The 21872-nt window shown below is 39.8% G+C and overlaps 1 protein-coding gene across 1 annotated transcript in view; it reads left to right on the forward strand.

Moving 5' to 3' along the window:
- IMPG2 (interphotoreceptor matrix proteoglycan 2) overlaps positions 1–21872 on the forward strand; it is a 99902-nt gene that overhangs the window by 71266 nt on the left and 6764 nt on the right. Inside the window, exons 11-14 of the mRNA XM_050778965.1 lie at positions 745–830; positions 8464–8767; positions 9781–11045; positions 11672–11891. Coding sequence (XP_050634922.1) covers positions 745–830; positions 8464–8767; positions 9781–11045; positions 11672–11891 — 1875 coding nt within the window. The remainder of the gene's footprint in view (positions 1–744; positions 831–8463; positions 8768–9780; positions 11046–11671; positions 11892–21872) is intronic.

Raw genomic sequence — 21872 nt, forward strand, 5'->3', positions numbered from 1 at the left:
TCCCTTCTTTTTAGCTTTTATTGATTTTCTCTCCCCTGTGGGCAAAATCAGCTGCTTCTTTGTCTGTGTCACCATACATTGTATATATGCCCCTTACATTGTTTTAGAATTTGTGTTTATTTCCCTGATATGTGCAATGCTTCCAGAAGAGAAACTTGGCTTTATTAATGTTTATAGCCTCAACTTTGGTAAAGTCTGTGGTAACTAGCAAGGATTCATTAAATTTTTGTTGAATTAAATTATATAATCTACTCTCTATGTTGCTCTTTAATATCATTACAGTGATAAAGATTTTTGGTGTCCTAGCTCAGTTTTCAAAGGTACTTTCTTCCCAAAAGGCAATTATGTTTGCATACTTTTCTACCATTCTTAGCATAAACCAAATGAATTGAAATTTAGTACAACTTTTTTACTTAAAAATTAATTTAAAAATAAGCGCTTCATAGGAATCTTGAACAGAATAAAAACTGACTTGAGAAAGGAAAGGAAGTAATAGAGGATTTCCTAAATGTAATAATGGGAAGAATCTTTATTTTATGTTAGATTCTTATAATTCAGGCAGATTGTGCTAATATAAATAAAATATCTGAATAAAGTAATAAATATTTTCTAAGTAAGTGTGTCCCGTATGTTCTGCTAAAATCTAAACTATGAAGAGGAAGAACTTGGCTTTCAGTTGTCCCTGCACCTCAAATACAGTACGGCCTCAACTAAAAATGTTCTCTAATGTTGTTCTTTCCTCAGTGAGAGGAGTTTTGCGTCACCAAACTGAAGATCTAGTTTGGAACACCCAAAGTTCAAGTCTTCAGGCAACGCCATCATCTATTCTGGTATGTTTTTATATTTTATGCTAGAACTAGGCCCTCAAGCTTCTCTTCTTTCTTCCCTCACCTGCTTACTTTGGCATTATACATTTCCCAAGCTGTTCTCATTTCAATTATTCTCTTGCATCATCCCTAGACCATTACTCATAGGTGTCAGCTCATAGGTACCAAGTGTTGGTTCAGAAAATTTAAGCCTTCTGCAGTGGTGAAATAAAGTCTGCATTGCCAAACTCCACACAGGGTAGAAAACTTATTTATGGTTCCTACTTGTTCGGTGATAATTAAGCTATTAAGTGCCCGCTGAGTTGTTCTCTGAGAGTTACCCAGAAATAGATTTTATAGCCAAGATGATAAATTGATGTACTAGGTATAGAGCGTAGATTTTTGGTTTCAATGATTATAGTGAAAAAAAGGTTACACTGTGAAGCACATAGAACAGTGTGTGTACGGAAGGGAGAGAAAGAAGCATATCTGCTAGCTGACGGATGACAGGGACTCTAAATCAGGCCTCCTTGTAACCTGGACTGAAAACTCCCGCTTGCATAGAAACAGCATGGGACGAACTTTCCTTTTTGTTCTTACCACCCAGCTGCATTAGGAATTCCTCTTCCCCTTAAACCTCCACTTGCCACTTCACTTGTAGGGAGTTATACAGTAGGAAAGAAACAGCATAGTTTAAACAACAATGATAACATCTACAACCACAAACCACTACAGAATTACCTGTCTACAATGAATACAGGAATCTTTTGTTATCACATAGAAACAGTAAGGGGACTCCCTTCTCATCGACATTCCTTGCTTTTCTTCCCTCTGAAAATTTATTTTCTGTCTCATATGAGCTATTTGAATTACTTGCTTCTCGACTTTAATGGAGCGATGGAAATTCAGAAAGCCTGCCCTTAATTCATGTAACCATTAATCTCTGCAGCCATTTCTTCTTCTAGGTTACAGAGTAACTCATTATTACAGTGTAGAATTACTAAAAACAATCTTTTCACTGAGTTACATATTGGACAAAATAGATTAGAAGAGATTTACAGAGAGTACATTCATTTGGTGTGTATTTATTCCTTCACTTATTCATTCATTCAAGTATGTTTGTTTTGTGCTTTCTATGTGCCAAGCGCTTGTGAAACTAAGACAAATAAGGTGTGGCTCTGCCTACAAAAATTTCTAGTCTGGTGGTAGTAGACAGATTTCTAAACAAGGTGATGCAGACATTGTCCTAGAGGTCGATCCAGGGTACAGGGAGCGATGACAGCACCACGACTCTCCCGCTTTTAATCACATTCTCTAACCACAGGAGAAGCTTTGTGATGATATTTTAGAATTATATTGTGAAGATGAGAATTTCTATATAAGCCAGAGCATGTAAACTGGAGACTAGCTGGATCCAACTATAGACATGCAGCTTGGGAGCAAATTAAAAAAAAATAAGTCAATATTTTAAAACTAGGAGATTTTTACATAAAAATGCAGCTTTCTGGCTTCTTTTGAATACCAGGAAGATCTGCTACTGTTAAGTTCATATTCCCTTGTGGCAGAAAGTGGCTGGAGCTTGGCTGTGGCTGCCCCTTAATGATAGCAAGCACCAGTAGGCTCACTTGTTCGTTTATGTTGCAGTGCTTTCATTTGCATTTATGCCAACTCATTACTTTTTTGAATAGTGATTACTGTAGGGCATTCATTAACAATTTAAGGAAACATTAGAATGTTAATGGGAGATGATAAGACATGAAAACAAGGAATGATTAATTAGAAATGTCTAGTTATTACTTTCTTTTTAATTTATTCCTTCCCTCCCTTTCTTCACACCCTTGCCAAGTGTTAGCAAGATTTTACTCTACCATAGAAGTGAGGTGGGTTCCCCCCCTAGATTTTATTTTAAAAAATTATTTTATATACAGTGCTACAATAATTATATTACTAATCATTTTATTGTTTTTATTATTAGTAATAAAGGCTTTATTCAAAGAGTAAAAAAAAATGTTATTTTAGAGCTAGGAATGTTGGGAAATGGAATTTGACACCTTTCTGGCACCCTGACTTGGAAAATCACTTGTACAGTGTGCTTTCTTTAGGACTAACAAGCTTTTCAATTGGCAGTAGCAGAAATGAAACTGGCCAATATAATACAGTTGTCAATATACTACACTGAACTGAAAGAAAGCATAAGTTAAATTTGTTACTATGGGAACATCTATGGATAGAAAAATTAATGAAGGGCTATTCCTGGCATGTATGTGTTAACTTTTCAAAATGTATAAGAAAGCTTCATTGCCATGCCAGTTTTTAGGGAATACTTATTTGGAAGGGATGGTCTTTCTTCTTTATTTGAAAAGTCAAGTTGTTTACTTTCACATTTTATGTTGTCTGTGACTTGACTTTTGAAAAGATTTTATATATTGTTTCACTTTTAATTTTTTATGAAGTGAAAAGGCATTTTGTTTACAGATACCCTGAAACGGTATATTACTGCTTGAGGATTTCTTTTTCGTTGAGGATTCAGCTGCTTTCCTAAGGTGTGTCAGGTTATGCGCGCCATCTGATAAAACTCAATTTCTTAAGCATGGCTTGAAGGGCTTAAGCTATCTCACTTGAGTTTTTTTGTAAAGTACATTTGGAATTTGCAAGAATATATGAGTAACTTTAACACATATCTGGAAGTAGTTTTATATAATTAAAAGGAATAAAGTTAATTCCCTCTTATGGAATGATCATCATCATTGTAACTACTTTATTGAAGAACAGAACTTGGTATTGAGCAAATGGCCTTCTTTTCCCTGACTACAAATGTAATTTTCAGTCCTAGAAAAATAAAGGGGAAGGCTAGAAACTTTTTTTCTATGTAAACAGCCTCCATATCCCATAGAGCAGATAAGTATTAGGAGATGGCTGCCCACACTCCCTCCATCTGTGTTGACCTGGGTTGTATAAACCTGTGGAATATGTTAACCCAAATGAGCACATGGACTGCCAAGTCTGTTTGCTCTAGTTTCTCCTCTGAGAATCCTTTTACCACTTGGGAATATACACTTGTAGAGACCTCTGGATGAATAGCTGTTAGTGGGAAAAGCACTGGCACTGAGAAATCTAGAGACTTGGCTGCTTCCAGTCTGGTTTTTTTTTCTCTTTTTTTTGTGTGTCCTTGAGCATTTCACTTCTATGATCCTCAGTTCCCTCTCTTTAATAGGCATGGTTATACTACATGTGTTCTTGGGTCCTTCTAAGTGTAAAATGTGATAATTTTGTTATGTTCACATACATGTGCATGCTCAGCCCCTCTTCCCAACATAAGAATTTTTACAAGCCAAAGGATGGCCTCATAAAGCCCACGAGCCTTTGGCAAGACAAGAGCTGGTGTTTTTACTTAACTTTTTTGCCTTTCACTTTCTGGACTTTAATTTGTTGTCTTCCATTTCTCTGGAAATAAACTCTTGCTCTATCTCTGTTCGTGAGGACTCAGAATAACTTAGACCCTCTAGGCAGAAATATTCTCTTTATTCTCTTTGGTGGTAAGTTATGTAGGAGCACTCTGCACACAGGTCAGCAATTGTAAGCCACCTCTACTGAATAGAGTAATGTAAGGTTAACTCTACTCCTGGTAATTGCATGGTGTTTTCTGAGATAGTGTATTGCTCTGTCACCCCGGCTGGAGTGCAGTGGTGTGATCATAGCTCACTGAAGCCTCAAACTCCTTGGGTTCAAGTGATCCTCCTGCTTCAGCCTCCAGAGTACTATAGGAATGTAATATAGGAGTGCACCAAGGCACCCAGTTATTTTTTTATGTTTTTTGTAGAGACAGAGTTTTACTCTGTTGCCCAGACTTGCATGCTTTTAAAGTTTACTAGAAAAATGCCAGAAGTCATCTCTCCAATTAGATCTTCTTTTTCTTTTTTTTGTCCTGAATCATGAAACATGTCTTCTTATCCTCAGGTGCACTTCTGTTAGGAGATTCCCCAAGAGGGAATTTTGTGTCCTGAGATCTTTCTCTTTCTCTATAGGTTGTTTTGCAATTGTATCTAGTCATTTGATGATGGCCTCTGGCTTCCTCTTTCTTTACAGATGTTTTGCTTTTTCTCTCATACATTTCACTTCAACAGATTCAGGAGATTTGGTTATTAGACTCCAGTCTAATTCCTAGATATATCTTGCTTCTATTTCTTTTTTTTTTTTTTTTTTTAGCCAAAGCTACATTGCCAAAAATGTTGGCTAACATTGCATCATATACTTTTTATCACTCTCCTTTTTCCTTTCCAGATTTTTATTTTCTGGCTAAATTTATATTTAGCCAGAATGATATCATTTTTTGTTCATGTTGTTGTTTTAAGTGATTCTCATTCCTTATTTGCTGGGCATTTATATTTCATTTTGGATTGTCTAATACTTTTTGACAGAAATGACTTAAACTTTAATGGATTTTTAAATGAAGTATATTATAAAACGATGGCACCTTTGCATAATATCACTCATCCAGGGTCTCAGCAGTAACAGAATCATCTAGAAGAATCTACTAATGGAGATGTGGATAGGCTTAAGGGAGCATAAAAAGAATGTTGAGGTATGCAGAGACTAACAACAGTGGGAAGCAATTACCACTACCATCCACTGGATTACAGAGGAAGGGGAGGAAATGCTGTTACCAGAGCCCATGGACAGCTGGAGCTGTAATTGTGGAGGGAGAAGCACAACTATGCTAGACACATAGTATTGAGGCTTGGAGGAAGCAGGGAAGACATACCTTGACCTCTCTTCCCCCTGTCCTTTGATCTGCTTATGCTTCCCGTTGGCCAAACTGAAACAGAAAACAAATGCAAGGCAGCATTTGCAAGGGTAGTGCAGATCACAGGGTCAGCCTCCTAGGGCAGAGGGCAGGAAGAGAAGGATCTGAAGTGGTGGTGACAAATACAGAAGAATCAGCATGGTGACCCACTTAAAATAGGAACCAATGAAAACACATGGACAAGGCAGGAAGTGATGTTGTAACTGAGTTCCACAAAAGAAAATTAGATTGTTTGACAGAGTGCTTTTAGTTTAAAGATGGTAGATGAAACTGTGGGTAACTCTCTATAGAACCAATGACCTTCTGTTATTACCATCTTTCCTGTGCATTTGTCACTAGGGGAAGGGACAAAGTAGGACACGCCTGGTGGTTTCTTGCCTCATGGTCCCCCATCTGTGACTGTGAGAGTGTATAGTTCAAAGCCTTCTCACACAGCTCTTTGACAGAGAGACAAGGGGCACTGTGAAGACAAAGCATAAAAGACTAATTAGGCCTTGTGTAATAGTCTGTTTTCACACTGCTGATAAAGACATACCTGAGACTGGGCAATTTACAAAAGAAAGAGGTTTAATGGACTTACAGCTCCACGTGGCTCAGGAGGCCTCACAATTATGGCAGAAGGTGAAAGGCGCATGTCACATGGTGGTAGACAAGAGCCGAGAGCTTGTGCAGGGAAAATCCCCTTTATAAAACCATCATATCTCATGAGACTTATTCACTATCACGAGAACAGCATGGGAAAGACCTGCCCCCATGATTCAATCACCTCCCACCAGGTCCCTCCCACAACATGTGGAAATTCGAGATTTGGGTGGGGACACAGTCAAACCATATCACCTTGTTTTGGGTTAGCTGTCTTCATAGGCCAGTATATTCTGTTTTATTTCATGGCCATAGACTGAACTCTAGTTAGCCACCCTAAAACTGTGTGCTTTGTTCAAAAAGCATATTAGGGTTGAGACTGTCAGTGCAAATTTACTATTGCTGATAGGAGTCTCCTGGAGTGGGGGGAGGAGGTTAGATTCGGCATTTCTTATTCGTAGTTTTCATTTTGTTCATAGGTATAACATGAATTCTAGTCTTTTGATAGACTTATAAATATGGGAAATTTCTTAAAGGTTCCAGTTGATAAGAAATAAAATCATTTAGCAACTGAAGAAGTATATTAGAAACACAGGCTGGAATATTATGCCCAGAACATGATCCAGCCATTTCCTCTACTAGAGAACTTTTACAAGTACCCATGTCTAGGTTCTCCTCCCAGACCAATTAAGTTAACATTTCTGAGTGTCAGCCCTGGGAATTGGTGTTTTTCCAAAGCTTCCATGTGATTCAAATACCTTTTTATTTTTTTTTTTTTTGAGACGGAGTTTTGCTCTCATTGTCTAGGCTGGAGTGCAATGGTGCAATCTTGGCTCACCGCAACCTCTGCCTCCCAGGTTCAAGTGATTCTCCTGCCTCAGCCTCACAAGTAGCTGGGATTACAGGCATGTGCCACCACACCCAGCTAATTTTGTATTTTTAGCAGAGATGGGGTTTCTCCATGTTGGTCATGGCTGACCTCGAACTCCTAACCTCAGGTGATCCACCTGCCTTGGCCTCCCAAAGTGCTGGGATTAAAGGCGTGAGCCACCACACCCGACCTCAAATACCTTCTTAGGACTGAAAAGGATTGTTCTTTTCTCTTTTCCTTTTTCAGTTTTCATATATCCAGGATATATTTTATGAGTTTTTTCCATGTGGATTGTACTTCTCTATCTTTGTTATTCAGAATCCAGAATAAATTATATAAACTCCTGCCAAATACCGTGGCCATTTTACCTCTTAGCAGTATTGTTAAACTTTTTTTTTTTTTTGAGACGGCGTCTTGCTCTATAGCCCAGGCTGTAGTGCAGTGGGTTGATCAAAGCTCACGGTAGTCTTGAATTCCCAGGATCAAGTGATCCTCCTCCCTCAGCCTCCCAAGTAGCTAGAACTCCAGGTGTGTGCCACCATGCCTGGCTAAGCTAATTTTTTGTTGTTGTTGAGATGGGGTCTTGTTATATTACCCGGACTGGACTCCTAGCCTCAAGCGATCCTCCTGGTTCAGCTTCCCAAAGTGCTGGGATTATAGACGTGAGCCACTGTGGCTGGCTGATTATTGTACATTTACATAGACAGTTCTTCATAAAATTAAATAATTAACATGTTCAAGGTTTGTGTTTCTGTATACTTCTCCATTTCTGAACTACATTTTAAGATAAGATTAGTAGTACATTAGTAAAACATCACTAGAAAGAGGAAATTGTTTATGTTTCATAAGTGTGATACCATTTTACAGGAGTGGCTATTCATTTGAGGTAACCAGACTACATTTTGTTGTGGTGACATTTCTGACCAAACTAGAGGGCCTTCATTAACTAATTATCTTTTCAGAACGATGAATAAAATTGCCAGTTGTTCTTTCCTGCTGTGGGCAATGGACTTAGATCTTTGCCAACAAGTTACAGATAACAGTAACTTCTATGTATTTAAAGTCATTTAAGCTAAAAACACAGAGGAAAATGAACCATCTAAAGAAAAAAAAAACATGTTCTCTCATAAATTCATTTTGTTTGAGGGCTTTAAAATATGTTACCTCATCTGTCCTTCCTTTTCAGGTGAGAGGTGATATAGTTTTTCTCTAGATATTGGAATTTGACTATAAATCTGTTTGATTCTGGAGCCCATGTCTCCCCCTACTCCCAATACTATTAATACACTGCCTCCTTGTCCCTAGAAAATCTGGGAATATAGACAGATAGGTGGTATTTAAAATCACTTTTTATATGTTTCTTTTATCTATGATATGATTTAGCCTTTTTTTCCCCCCAGGATAATACCTTTCAAGCTGCATGGCCCTCAGCAGATGAATCCACCACCAGCAGTATTCCACCACTTGATTTCAGCTCTGGTCCTCCCTCAGCCACTGGCAGGGAACTCTGGTCAGAAAGTCCTTTGGGTGATTTAGTGTCTACACACAAATTAGCCTTTCCCTCGAAGATGGGCCTCAGTTCTTCCCCAGAGGTTTTAGAGGTTAGCAGCTTGACTCTTCATTCTGTCACCCCGGCAGTGCTTCAGACTGGCTTGCCTGTGGCTTCTGAGGAAAGGACTTCTGGATCTCACTTGGTAGAAGATGGTGAGAAACTTTAATCGCTTTTCATACTTCTTGTTGTATCTGATGACAGGGTTTTTAGAGAGAGGAAGAGACTATGGCTATGAAAAAAACATAGTAGTATTCATTAGGGGTAAAATGTCTTGGTAAAATTGTTTGTGAGAGGAAACAATCAAATTTAATTTGTTGGAATGGAGAGTCCAAATAGGTAAGTAATAAGAAATAAACTTGGGGAACTGGGGTGGGGATCAATTAACAGATATTTTGAAGGTCATATCGAAGGGTATATAGTTTAGTTAAATGACTGCTACTACTATTAAATAACCACTTTACTTAAATATTGGAGTAATAAATAGTATCAAAGAAGATTATTCAACTGGGTTATAATACAATTAGTTGTGGGGGCCAAGTCTAAAGATTCTCGCTTGTAGTAGTATTGTGAAGGGAAGAAACTAAATCATGGCAGCCACAGCAGAGATAAAGAAGTGAAAATGAAATAGATGATCTAGATGTTGTGGAGGAGAGGAAAAATAAATGTGACTTAGAAATGGAGTTTACATGTGAAAAGAGGAAGATGAGCAAATATATAAATAATGAATTCAGGATTGTGAATATTGGGTGAATCTGAAGGATAATAGACAATAAACATAACAGGGAAAATGAGAATTCAAAGAGAAACACAATGTTCAGGGAATTTTCCTCCTAAATGACTGCTGGATTTTTTCAAATCAAAATTACTACTAGCAGTTCTTTATTTTCATGGAATTAAAAAAAACAAGCGTTTGAAGATTATTTCAATAGTCAAGGTCTTGTCATCCTCGAGAAGGAGATAATATTCATGAGTGACTGTCCCATATTACAAACATGTTATCAGATCTTCCTTTTGTTTGCTAGATATAGAAAAACAAAAGTCAACAATTGCCCCTGTTAACTTCACAGGGAAAAAATAGGAAACTAATTTTATTAGAAGAACTAGAAGAACTAGGAATATATTTTGGCAACTCTGTAGATTAATTAATGGAAAACTTTATTTTTAGGATTAGCCAATGTTGAAGAGTCAGAAGATTTTCTTTCTATTGATTCATTGCCTTCAAGTTCATTCACTCAACCTGTGCCAAAAGAAACAATACCATCCATGGAAGACTCTGATGTGTCCTTAACATCTTCACCGTATCTGACCTCTTCTATACCTTTTGGCTTGGACTCCTTGACCTCCAAAGTCAAAGATCAATTAAAAGTGAGCCCTTTCCTGCCAGATGCATCCATGGAAAAAGAGTTAATACTTGACAGTGGTTTAGGTTCAGGATCAGGGCAAAAAGTAGATCTGATTACTTGGCCATGGAGTGAGACTTCATCAGAGAAGAGCACTGAACCGCTGTCCAAGCCATGGCTTGAAGATGACGATTCACTTTTGCCAGCTGAGATTGAAGACGAGAAGCTAGTTTTAGTTGACAAAATGGATTCCACAGACCAAATTAGTAAGCACTCAAAATATGAACATGATGATAGATCCACACACTTCCCAGAGGAAGAGCCTCTTAGTGGGCCTGCTGTGCCCATCTTCGCAGATACTGCAACTGAATCTGCATCTCTAACCCTCCCCGAGCACATATCAGAAGTACCTGGTGTTGATGATTACTCAGTTACCAAAGCACCTCTTATACTGACATCTGTAGCAATCTCTGCCTCTACTGAAATATCAGATCAGGCAGATGCCATCCTAAGGGAGGATATGGAACAAACTAGCGAGTCATCCAACTATGAATGGTTTGACAGCGAGGTTTCAATGGTAAAGCCAGATATGCAACCTTTGTGGACTATATTGCCAGAATCAGAGAGAGTTTCGACAAGAACTTCTTCCCTAGAGAAATTGTCTAGAGACACATTGGCAAGTACACCACAGAGTACTGACAGACTCTGGTTGAAAGCTTCTGTGACACAGTCTACCAAATTGCCTCCAACCACAATCTCCACCCTGCTAGAGGATGAAGTAATTATGGGTGTACAGGATATTTCATTAGAACTGGACCGGATAGGCACAGATTACTATCAGCCTGAGCTAGTCCAAGAGCAAAATGGCAAGGTTGGTAGTTATGTGGAAATGTCTACAAGTGTTCACTCCACAGAGATGGTTAGTGTGGCTTGGCCCACAGAAGGAGGAGATGACTTGAGTTATACCCAGACTTCAGGAGCTTTGGTGGTTTTCTTCAGCCTCCGAGTGACTAACATGATGTTTTCAGAAGATCTGTTTAATAAGAACTCTTTGGAGTATAAAGCCCTGGAGCAAAGATTCTTAGAATTGGTAAGCACAAAAAGTGAAACATGGGCGCTAGTGAATAATCGTGTATGACCCACTCCTCCTCCCCTCTAGCACACAAAGTCTGAGCCAGGGAAAGTGTGATCTGCTGTGAACATTCATTTCCTATCATTCACAAATAGTATCATGGCCTAGGGTTGGAAAGAAAACAGTAAGACATGTAAGAAATGGAAAACACAAAAGTGGCATGAGAATGATGTGATAATTTACAAGGAAGATTGTTTTCATGAATTATGGGACTACCATAAGTTTGACATTTCTTTTCACATTTTATTGTGAAGCTAATGTTTTGTGGGTACCTATGTCGCCTTCACTGTTGGGATCCTTCAGTGAAACAGAGAATAAACTCTCTGAGTGTCTAAAACTATGTATGAATTCCATGGGATTCCTAAATATCACTATGAAAATCGCATAGCATTTCTAGTTTATACTGTCAAATCATTCCTAATTTATACTTTTGTTAATTAACAGTTTAAATGTAGATAAAATACAATTAGGAAAAGTGAGGCAGGGTCTTACCTGTGTTTTTGTTTTGTTTTGTTTTGTTTGGGTATGTATTGAACAAAATGTGAAACGCCGTCAATAAACTTACCACTTTTTGTGTGTTGTAGCTGGTTCCTTATCTCCAGTCAAATCTCACGGGATTCCAGAACTTAGAAATCCTCAACTTCAGAAATGGCAGCATTGTGGTGAACAGCCGAATGAAGTTTGCCAATTCTGTCCCTCCTAATGTCAACACTGCGGTGTACATGATTCTGGAAGATTTTTGTACCGCTGCCTACAATACCATGAACTTGGCTATTGATAAATACTCTCTTGATGTGGAATCAGGTATGATATTGCCTAGCATGGTGGTTTCTTAGTAGAATCCCGTGATTATTCTTGTGTGTTTTCTTCCTCATTGCGTTAAGGTGAATCCAATACTCGTAGGAAAAAAGAGTACTATGTCAGACAAATCTTCCACATCTTGATAACTAGTAAAATATTTCTCCCAAGAGCATCAACACCACTCCCTTTTCAAAACATCGTCCAAACATTTTACTTTACTATTCCACCTCCATTCCCTTTTCTACCCACTGCATCTGGCTTTTGTTTTTATTTACCTACTGGATCTGTTCTTGCTATGCCTTCGTGTTGTCACCTGCAAGGTTTGATCCTTCTTCCCTTTAAGCTTTTGCATCCATTTCCATTGTCTTAAGCCTTATATAAATGTCAATAACTCTCCACATTTTTTTTACGCAGATCAAACATCTCTCATAACCTCCAGAATCAATATCTACTTACTTGACAGTCTCCACTTGGATGTATTCTGTGTATATCAAATTTAAGATAGCTGTGAGTGAGTTCTTCTTTTCCATATCTCACCACTCTCCAGCTATATCTACTCTTTCTCTCAGCTTCTCTATCTCTCTCCATAAATGTAAGCTTTATCTACTCAGCTACTTAAACTGGAAACGTGAAAAAAATTCTTTTCTTTTCTTTTCTTTTCTTTTCTTTTCTTTGAGGTGGCGTTTCGCTCTTGTTGCCCAGGCTGGAGTGCAATGGCATGACCTCGGCTCATTGCAACCTCTGCCTCCTGAGCTCAAGCAATTCTCCTGCCTCAGCCTCCCGAGTAGCTTGGATTACAGGCGCCTGCCACCACGCCTGGCTCATTTCTTGTATTTTTAGTAGAGACGGGGTTTCTCCATGTTGGCTAGGTTGGTCTTGAAATCCTGACCTCAGGTGATCCACCCGCCTCGGCCTCCCAAAGTGCTGGGATTACAGGTGTGAGCCACCGCACCTGGCCAGAGAAGTCATCCTTGATACCTCAGTTCCTAACACCTGGAACTTTTAGTCACTCACCAAACTTATATTGATTCTGAATTCTAAGAATATCTCAAATTCATGCTCTTTTCTCTATCTCCATTGCTACGACTCCATCCAAATCACCAAGATCTCTCCTTTGGACCAGTTTCCCCACATCCTCTCATGCTCCTCCTCCTATCCATCCTCCATAAGGCAGACATGGTACTCTTGAAGGGCTGTCTGGTTCAGTAGCCACAAGGCCTTGTCCCCATTTTCTTCCCCGATATCCAATGTAACTAACCTCTGCTCAACATGTTCTAGTCAAACCAGCTTGTTTTTTGTTACTCAGATACAAAACCTTCTTCTTGCCTTAAAGCCTTTGCACACACTGTCCACTTTTGCCTTCTTACTGACTCCTGCTCACCCATGTGCCTCAGTTCAAATGTCACTTCCTCAGGACTTTTTTCATTGACTTACCTGTGGTCTAGACTGAGTCTTTCCTGTCAGTTTTTATATTAATAGTACAATGTTCTTTCCTCTAGAGAGTTATCATCATTTGCATAGTTGCTTAATGGCTATTTTTTCCAGATGAGCTTTTTACAAGAACTGAGAATGTGTTTGTTTTATTAACTACTTTTTAGCCAGAACTTAGCATAGTGTCTTGAACACAGAAGGTACTCAAAAATACTGTGAATAAATGAAATGAATCATTGCTTTTATTTTGAAGCCTTGGATGCAGAGAACACTGTTGAAATGTGAACTTTTGTTCTTCCTTCCCTTCTACATACCAGAGGACAGAGGTTTTGAGGAGTAAGACGGAATGTCTGGTTTTGTATTTCTCCAGTGCCTTTTAATGTCAAACTGGTTTGAAAGTCAGCCCTATTCTTTAGGAACGAAGTGAACTTAAGAATCATTACTCGTTGAAAGTGAAGAAAATGGTTTCATGAATCCTTCATATGCAAATCTCTTGCCAATTGAGTTCTCTAAGGCCATTTGCACATTCTTTGTCATGTGATATAGTGGAAGAGGCAATTAATTATAATTTGTAAGGAATGATTTCTTGCTTCTGCTTTACCATTTATTATTTGTGTGACCCAAGATGGGCTTCCCTGACCCTTAGTTCCTCATATATTAAATGGGGGTAATATTGCCTGGCCTCTGTATTTTATGAGACTATTTTAAGCATTAAACAAGTAGTATATATAAAGCATTTGACTAACTACACAAATGCGAACAGTTATGATTTATAAAACTTTTGCAAAAGTCAATCTACTTCGTTTTAAACAGAATTACAGGCCTGGTGCTGTGGCTCACACTCATAATCCCAATACTTTAGGAGGCTGAGGCAGAGGGATTGCTTGAGGCCATGAGTTTGAGACTAGCCTAAGCAACATAGTGAGTCTCCATCTCCACAAAAAAACTTAAAAATTAGCTGGGCATTGTGGCATATGCCTGTAGTTCCAGCTACTTGGGAGACTGAGGTGGGAAGATTGCTGGAGCCTAGGAGGTTGAGATTACAATGAACTGTGATCACACAACTACACTCTAGCCTGGGCAACATAGTGAGAACCTGTCTCTAAAAAAAATAAAAAATAAAGAGAATTACAATAAATACATTTAATTCAGTTTTTTTTTTTTTATCATTATTATACTTTAAGTTCTGGGATACATGTATAGAACATGCAGATTTGTTACATAGGTATACACGTGCCATGGTGGTTTGCTGCACCTATCAACCTGTCATCTACATTAGGTATATCTCCTAATGCTATCCCTTACCTAGCACCCCACCCCTGACAGGCCCCTGTGTGTGATATTTCCCTCCCTGTGTCCATATGTTATCATTGTTCAACTCCCAGTTCTGAGTGAGAACATGCAATATTTGGTTTTCTATTCCTGCGTTAGTTTGCTGAGAATGATGGTTTCCAGCTTCATCCATGTCCCTGCAAAGGACATGAACTCATCCATTTTTATGGCTGCATAGTACTCCATGGTGTATATGTGCCACATTTTCTTTATGCAGTCTATCATTAATGGGCATTTGGGTTGGTTCCAAGTCTTTGCTATTGTGAATAGTGCCACAATAAACGTACGTGTGCATGTGTCTTTATAGTAGAATGATTTATAATCCTTTGGGTATATACCCAGCAATGGGATCACTGGGTCAAATGGTATTTCTACTTCTAGATCCTTGAGGAATCGCCACACTGTCTTCTACAATGGTTGAAATAACTTACACTCCCAACAAAAGTGGGAGTGTAAAAGCATTCCTATTTCTCTACATCCTCTCCAGCATCTGTTGTTTCCTGACTTTTTAATGATCGACATCCTACCTGGCATGAGGTGGTATCTCATTGTGGTTTTGATTTGCATTTCTCTAATGACCAGTGATGATGAGCTTTTTTTCATATGTTTGTCGGCTGCATGAATGTCTTCTTTTGAGAAGTGTCTGTTCATATCCTTTGCCCACTTTTTGATGGGGTTGTTTGTGTTTTTCTTGTACATTTGTTTAAGTTCCTTGTAGATTCTGGATATTAGCCCTTTGTCAGATGGATAGATTGCAAAAATGTTTTCCCATTCTGTAGATTGCCTGTTCACTCTGATGATAGTTTCTTTTGCTGTGCAGAAGCTCTTTAGTTTAATTATATCCCATTTGTCAATTTCAGCTTTTGTTGCCATTGCTTTTGGTGTTTGGTGTTTGCTTGGTAAATATTCCTCCATCCCTTTATTTTGAGCCTATGTGTGTCTTTGCACGTGAGATGGGTCTTGTCTCTTTATCCATTTTGCCACTCTGTGTCTTTTAATTGGGGCATTTAGCCTGTTTACATTTAAGGTAAATATTGTTATGTATGAATTTCATCCTGTCAGTATGATGCTAGCTGGTTATCTTGCCCGTTAGCAAATGCAGTTTCTTCATAGTGTCGATGTTCTTTACAATATGGTATGTTTTGCAGTGGCTGGTACCAGTTTTTCCTTTCCATATTTAGTGCTTCCTTCAGGAGCTCTTGTAAGGCGGGCCTGATGGTAATAAAATCTGTCAGCATTTGCTCGTCTGTAAAGGATTTCATTTCTCCTTTGCGTATGAAGTTTAGTTTGGCTGGATATGAAATTCTGGGTTGAAAATTCTTTTCTTTAAGAATGTTGAGCCGGGCGCGGTGGCTCAAGCCTGTAATCCCAGCACTTTGGGAGGCCGAGACGGGCGGATCACGAGGTCAGGAGATCGAAACCATCCTGGCTAACACGGTGAAACCCCGTCTCTATTAAGAAATACAAAAAACTAGCCGGGCGAGGTGGCGGGCGCCTGTAGTCCCAGCTACTCGGGAGGCTGAGGCCGGAGAATGGCGTGAACCCGGGAGGCGGAGCTTGCAGTGAGCTGAGATCCGGCCACTGCACTCCAGCCTGGGCGACAGAGCGAGACTCTGTCTCAAAAAAAAAAAAAAAAAAAAAAAAAAAAAAAAAGAATGTTGAATATTGGCCCCCACTCTCTTCTAGCTTGTAGGGTTTCTGCAGAGAGATCCGCTGTTAGTCTGATGGGTTTCCCTTTGTGGGTAACCCGACCTTTCTCTCTGACTGCCCTTAACATTTTTTCCTACATTTCAACGTTGGTGAATCTGACAATTATGTGTCTTGGGATTACTCTTCTCGAGGAGTATCTTTGCGGTATTCTCTGTATTTCCTGAATTTAATGTTGGCCTGTCTTGCTAGGTTGGGGAAGCTCTCCTGGATAATATCCTGAAGAGTGTTTTCTAACTTGGTTCCATTCTCCCCGTCACTTTCAGGTACACCAATCAAATGTAGGTTTGGTCTTTTCACATAGTCCCATATTTCTCGGAGCCTTTGTTTTTCCTTTTCATTGTTTTTTCTCTAACCTTGTCTTCATGCTTTATCTCATGAAGTTGATCTTCAATCTCTGATATCCTTTCTTCTGCTTGATTGATTCCACTGTTGATACTTGTATATGCCTCACAAAGTTCTCATGCTGTGTTTTTCAGCTCCATCAGGTCATTTATGTTCTTCTCTACACTGGTTATTCTAGTTAGCAATTCCTCTAACCTTTTTTCAAGGTTCTTAGGTTCCTTGCATTGGGTTAGAACATGCTTCTTTAGCTTGCAGCAGTTTGTTATTACCCACCTTCTGAAGCCTACTTCTGTCACTTCATTAGACTCATTCTCCGTCCAGTTTTGTTCCCTTGCTGGCAAGGAGTTGTGATCCTTTACGGGAGAAGAAGCATTCTGGTTTTTGGAATTTTCAGCCTTTTCATGCTAGTTTTTCCTCATCTTTGTGGATTTATCTTCTTTTGGTCTTTGACGTTGGTGACCTTCACATGGAGTTTCTGTGTCTGGACGTCCTTTTTGTTGATGTTGGTGCTATTCCTTTCTGTTTGTTAGTTTTCCTTCTAACAGTCAGGTTCCTCTGCTGCAGGTCTGCTGGAGCTTGCTGGAGGTCCACTCCAGACTGTTTGCCTGGGTATCACCAACGGAGGCTGCAGAACAGCAAAGATTGCTGCCTGTTCCTTCCTCTGGAAGATTTGTCCCAGAGGGGTACCCGCAAGATGCCAGCCAGAGCTCTCCTGTATGAGGTGTTTGTCAATTCCTGCTGGGAGGTGTCTCCCAGTCAGGAGACATGGGGGTCAGACACCCACTTGAGGAGGCATTTGTCTCTTAGCAAAGCTTGAGTGCTGTGCTGGGAGATTGGTTGCTCTCTTCAGAGTTGGCAGGCAGGAACGTTTAAGTCTGCTGAAACTGCACTACAGCCGCCCCTTCCCCCAGGTGCTCTGTCCCAGGGAAAGGGGAGTTTTATCTGTAAGCCCCTGACTGGGGCTGCTGCTTTTGTTTCAGAGATGCCCTGTCCATAGAGGAGAAATTTATAGAGACAATCTGGCTACAGAGGCTTTGCTGATCTGTGGTGGGCTCTGCCCAGTTGTAACTTCCGGGCGGCTTTGTTTACACTGTGAGGGAAAAACCACCCACTCAGGCCTCAGTAATGGTGGATGCCCCTCTCTGCACCAAGCTCGAGCACCCCAGGTTGACTTCAGGCTGCTGTGCTGGCAGCAAGAATTTCAAACCAGTGGATCTTAGCTTGCTGGGCTCCATGGGGGTGGGATTCGCTGAGCTAGACCACTTGGCTCCCTGGCTTCAGCCTCCTTTCCAGAGGAGTAAATGGTTCTGTCTTGCTGGCCACTGGGGTATGAAAACAAAAAATAAAAAATAAAAAACTCCTGCAGCTAGCTTGGTGTCTGTGCAAATGGCCACCCAGTTTTGTGCTTGAAACCCAGGGCCGTGGTGGTATAGGCACCCAAGGGAATTTCCTGGTCTGCGGGTTGTGAGGACAGTGGGAAAAGCATAGTATCTGGGCTGAATGCACTGTTCCTCCTGGCACAGTCCCTCATGGCTTCCCTTGGCTAGGGGAGGGAGTTCCCCAACCCCTTGCACTTCCGGGTGAGGTGACCACACCATCCTGCTTTGGCTCACCCACTGTGGGCTGCACGCACTGTCTAATCAGTCCCAATGAGATGAGCTGGGTACCTCAGTTGGAATTGCAGAAATCACCTACCTTCTGCATTGATCTCTCTGGGACTGGAGCTGTTCCTATTTGGCCATCTTGGCAGCCACCACCTTACTTCAGTTTTGTATGTAACTCACATGTCAGCTGTGTGCAATGTCATCAAGGTTTATAAGCTCGCCTTTACTTTTAATATTCAATTAGCTGGCATTAGCCCCACCCTGTGCAGTATAAAACCAGGATCTACGTTCCCCTAACTCCTCAATATTTCTGGGCATTGTTAGGGAACTTAAATATCTCTTAATCCTCCCCAGTTCTGAGTTTCCTTTGCTGAATTTTCAATCTCACATGAGTCCCAACTCTTGTGGTGTTAACCTAATGCAAATCACAGTCCTGTTTTCGATCTGCTCAAAGCATCTCTAACATAAGGCAGTTGATTCTATCAGGCATTTGCTGATGGTATAAAGGTAATGGAGAAGGCTTTATCTCAGCACGGCAGATGGCCTAAAAATATTAGTTAGGCATAATCATCCTAAAATTCCTCTGCCACCCTCTCAAGGACATCTCTTACTGACCAACTTTTTTCCCAGGACCCAGCCAGCTATGATGTTGCTCAGGCCATAAAGCTGTCTTTCCAGACCATCTTCACATCTTTCCTCTGCTCTCGTTTTTCTGGACCCATCTATCCTTCTTTTAAGCTGCTTCTAGAAAACCAGAATGTAATTAATTCCACAATTTAGATCCCTGTCTCCCATCCTAAATTTACCTCCAACTCTACCTTTGTTTCCCCAATAGAATCACTGAGGCACTTTTCCTAACATATAGTCAGCTACCTGGGCACCCTTTCTTCACCAGCACAAAGGAGTGGAAAGACACTTTGAAACCACAATCTTTTATTTACATGATTAAAATATTAGGCTTTGTCTTTCTTCTTGGCCTGGAAGCAAGAAGCTATATTTTATCTTTTTCCTGTGGCTATATCTTTTTCCTAATGTGTAGAAAATATAGACTCTATTTTTCTCACCTCAGACACATATACCTGCAGAATGGTTACAAAGTTTCAAAAATTTTTAATAGAATTATTTTACTACATGTATAGTGGTTAAGCATTCCTAATATGAAAATCTGAAATCTGAAATGCTCCAGTCTGAAACTTTTTGAGCACTGACGTGATGCTACAAGGGTAAATGTCGTCACTTGGCCTCATGTGATGGGCTGAAGTCAAAACGCAGATGCACAACAGTTTATTCAGAGGACCCAGGGGAAAAAAGACTCTCACAATTCCTTGCAGTGTGATGCAGTTTTTCCACGCACAGCGTGATGGTGATGCTGAACAGCCACAGACTGTCTACATGGGTGGCTGAAACAGTGACCTCTTTGCTTTCTGGTGGTTCAGTATATACAAACTTTGTCTTACGCACAAAATTATTTAAAATGTTGTGAAAAATTACCTTCGGTCTATGTGTATAAGGTATATGTGAAGCATAAATGAGTTTTTTTTGTGTAGACTTGGATTCCCTCCCCAAGATATCTCATTATGTAAATGCAAATATCCCAAAATCTGAAAAAATTTGAAATCCAAACGACTTCTCCTTCCAAGAATTTTAGATAAGGGATACTCAGTCTTATGTTTTTAGTTAAAGGCCTTCAGATTAAAGTACTTTTTTTCAAGATTGGCTAGAGACAAGATTGACTTGACTCTTGCCCAACTTATTTTCACATGCAGTGTCTCAGAAGCTCTTGAACTTCCATTAACAAAAGAGAGCTATGCAGTACCATCTTCCTCACCCCTATAGACACTCCTATCCCTCACCAATGGGTAAGGATCAGATTATTTTCTGATTGCAAAGTCACAAAATGAATACCAGGATAAAGATGTGAAGACTTATGAAATATACAGTGAAATCTGGCCATGTGGTTCCCTTGTAGAAATTTCCCACCTGTCAATACATTTGTATGTTTTTCTTTTTTCTTTTTTTTTTTTTTTGAGACGGAGTCTTGCTCTGCCGCCCAGGCTGGAGTGCAGTGGCCAGATCTCGGCTCACTGCAAGCTCTGCCTCCCGGGTTCACGCCATTCTCCTGCCTCAGCCTCCTCATTTGTATGTTTTTCCTGTTATGTGAGCATCTTGGCAGTGGTCCCCTGTATTAGTTTCCTAGGGCTGCTGTAACAAAGTACCACAAACTAGGTGCCTTAAAACAACAGGAATTTATTCTCACACAGTTCTTGAGGCTAGAAGTCCAAAATCAAAATGTTGGCCAGGCCCTGTTTCCTCTGAAAGACCTAGGGAAGACCCTTTGCTTACCTTTTCCTGGTTTCTGATGTTTGCCAGCAATCCTTGGCATCCCTTAGCTTATAGGTGTATCACTCTAATCTCTGCCTTTGTCTACAGATAGCTGCTTTCCTGTGCGTTTTTGTCTGTGTCTAAATTTCCCTCTTCTTATAAGAACACCAATCATTGCATTAGGGCTCATTCTAATCTAGTATGGCCTCTTCTTAACTTGATTACATCTACAAATACTCTATTTCCAAATAAGGTCATATTCTGAGGTTCTGGATGGACATGAACTTCTGGGGACACTATTCAACTCAGTACATTCCCTCTGTTACCACATGAGGCCAAAGGAGATCAACTTCAGTGATCCTCCAAACTCCAAGGGCAGAGACTTGTGCAAAATTGTCTTCAATTTCCAGAGCAGCAAGGAAATCATTGCTTTTCAAAACATGATGTATATAGATCCTTCCATTATTTTTGGAAACCGAGAGACTATGCTATTTCTTTTTATTCCCTATAGCTTTCTAGCTAAACTTTATACTTTTTAATACAGATGAGTCTATGGATCATTTCCACCTATTTCCCCTGTTTTCAATGTCTGTGTCACCATTTGCCCACTTACCATTCACAGATTACCATTGACCAGTGAAGAACATGAGGGAATTGTGGCAGGATGGAAGGTCCATTCATGGTCAATGTCTTAAGTCTTTTTTGACTGATTACTATCCTAATTAGTTTTTAAAAATAGTCATTTTCCCTCACCCTATCAATGAAAAATTAAGTTTGAAGGCAAAAATATTTTGTTGGAAATGGCCTTAGGAGGTGCAGGGCTGACTTATTTTCCTAACGTTGATTCTCACAAATCTTGACTGCTCCTAGGCTGCTCTTATTGGGCTATACCAATCCCTGAGGCTCCTGCCAGTTATCTTTTGAGCTCTCTCTCCCCATTCCTGTTCTCAGTGTTGTGCAAGGCGTGTAGCAGTGTATATAGAGTGGAGGTCAACTGCAGCAGGTAGGGGTTGGTGGAAATGAATGGTCCATGAAAACTGTGTTTAATTTAGATCTACAATTACTATTGTGTTTAACTTAGATCTACAATTACATGGCATGGATTTGTAAAGCTTCTACAATGCTCCCTAGGTAAAACATGTTAAGGCTTAGATAGGTCATAGGGTTTTATGATTGGGCTCTGGGTTGCACAAAAATTTGACAAAAGCTTATCAATCTAGGATGAGTGAGAATTTTTGTGTGT

Source organism: Macaca thibetana, chromosome 2 (genome assembly GCF_024542745.1).
Source record: "Macaca thibetana thibetana isolate TM-01 chromosome 2, ASM2454274v1, whole genome shotgun sequence".
Classification (NCBI taxonomy): Eukaryota; Metazoa; Chordata; class Mammalia; order Primates; family Cercopithecidae; genus Macaca; species Macaca thibetana.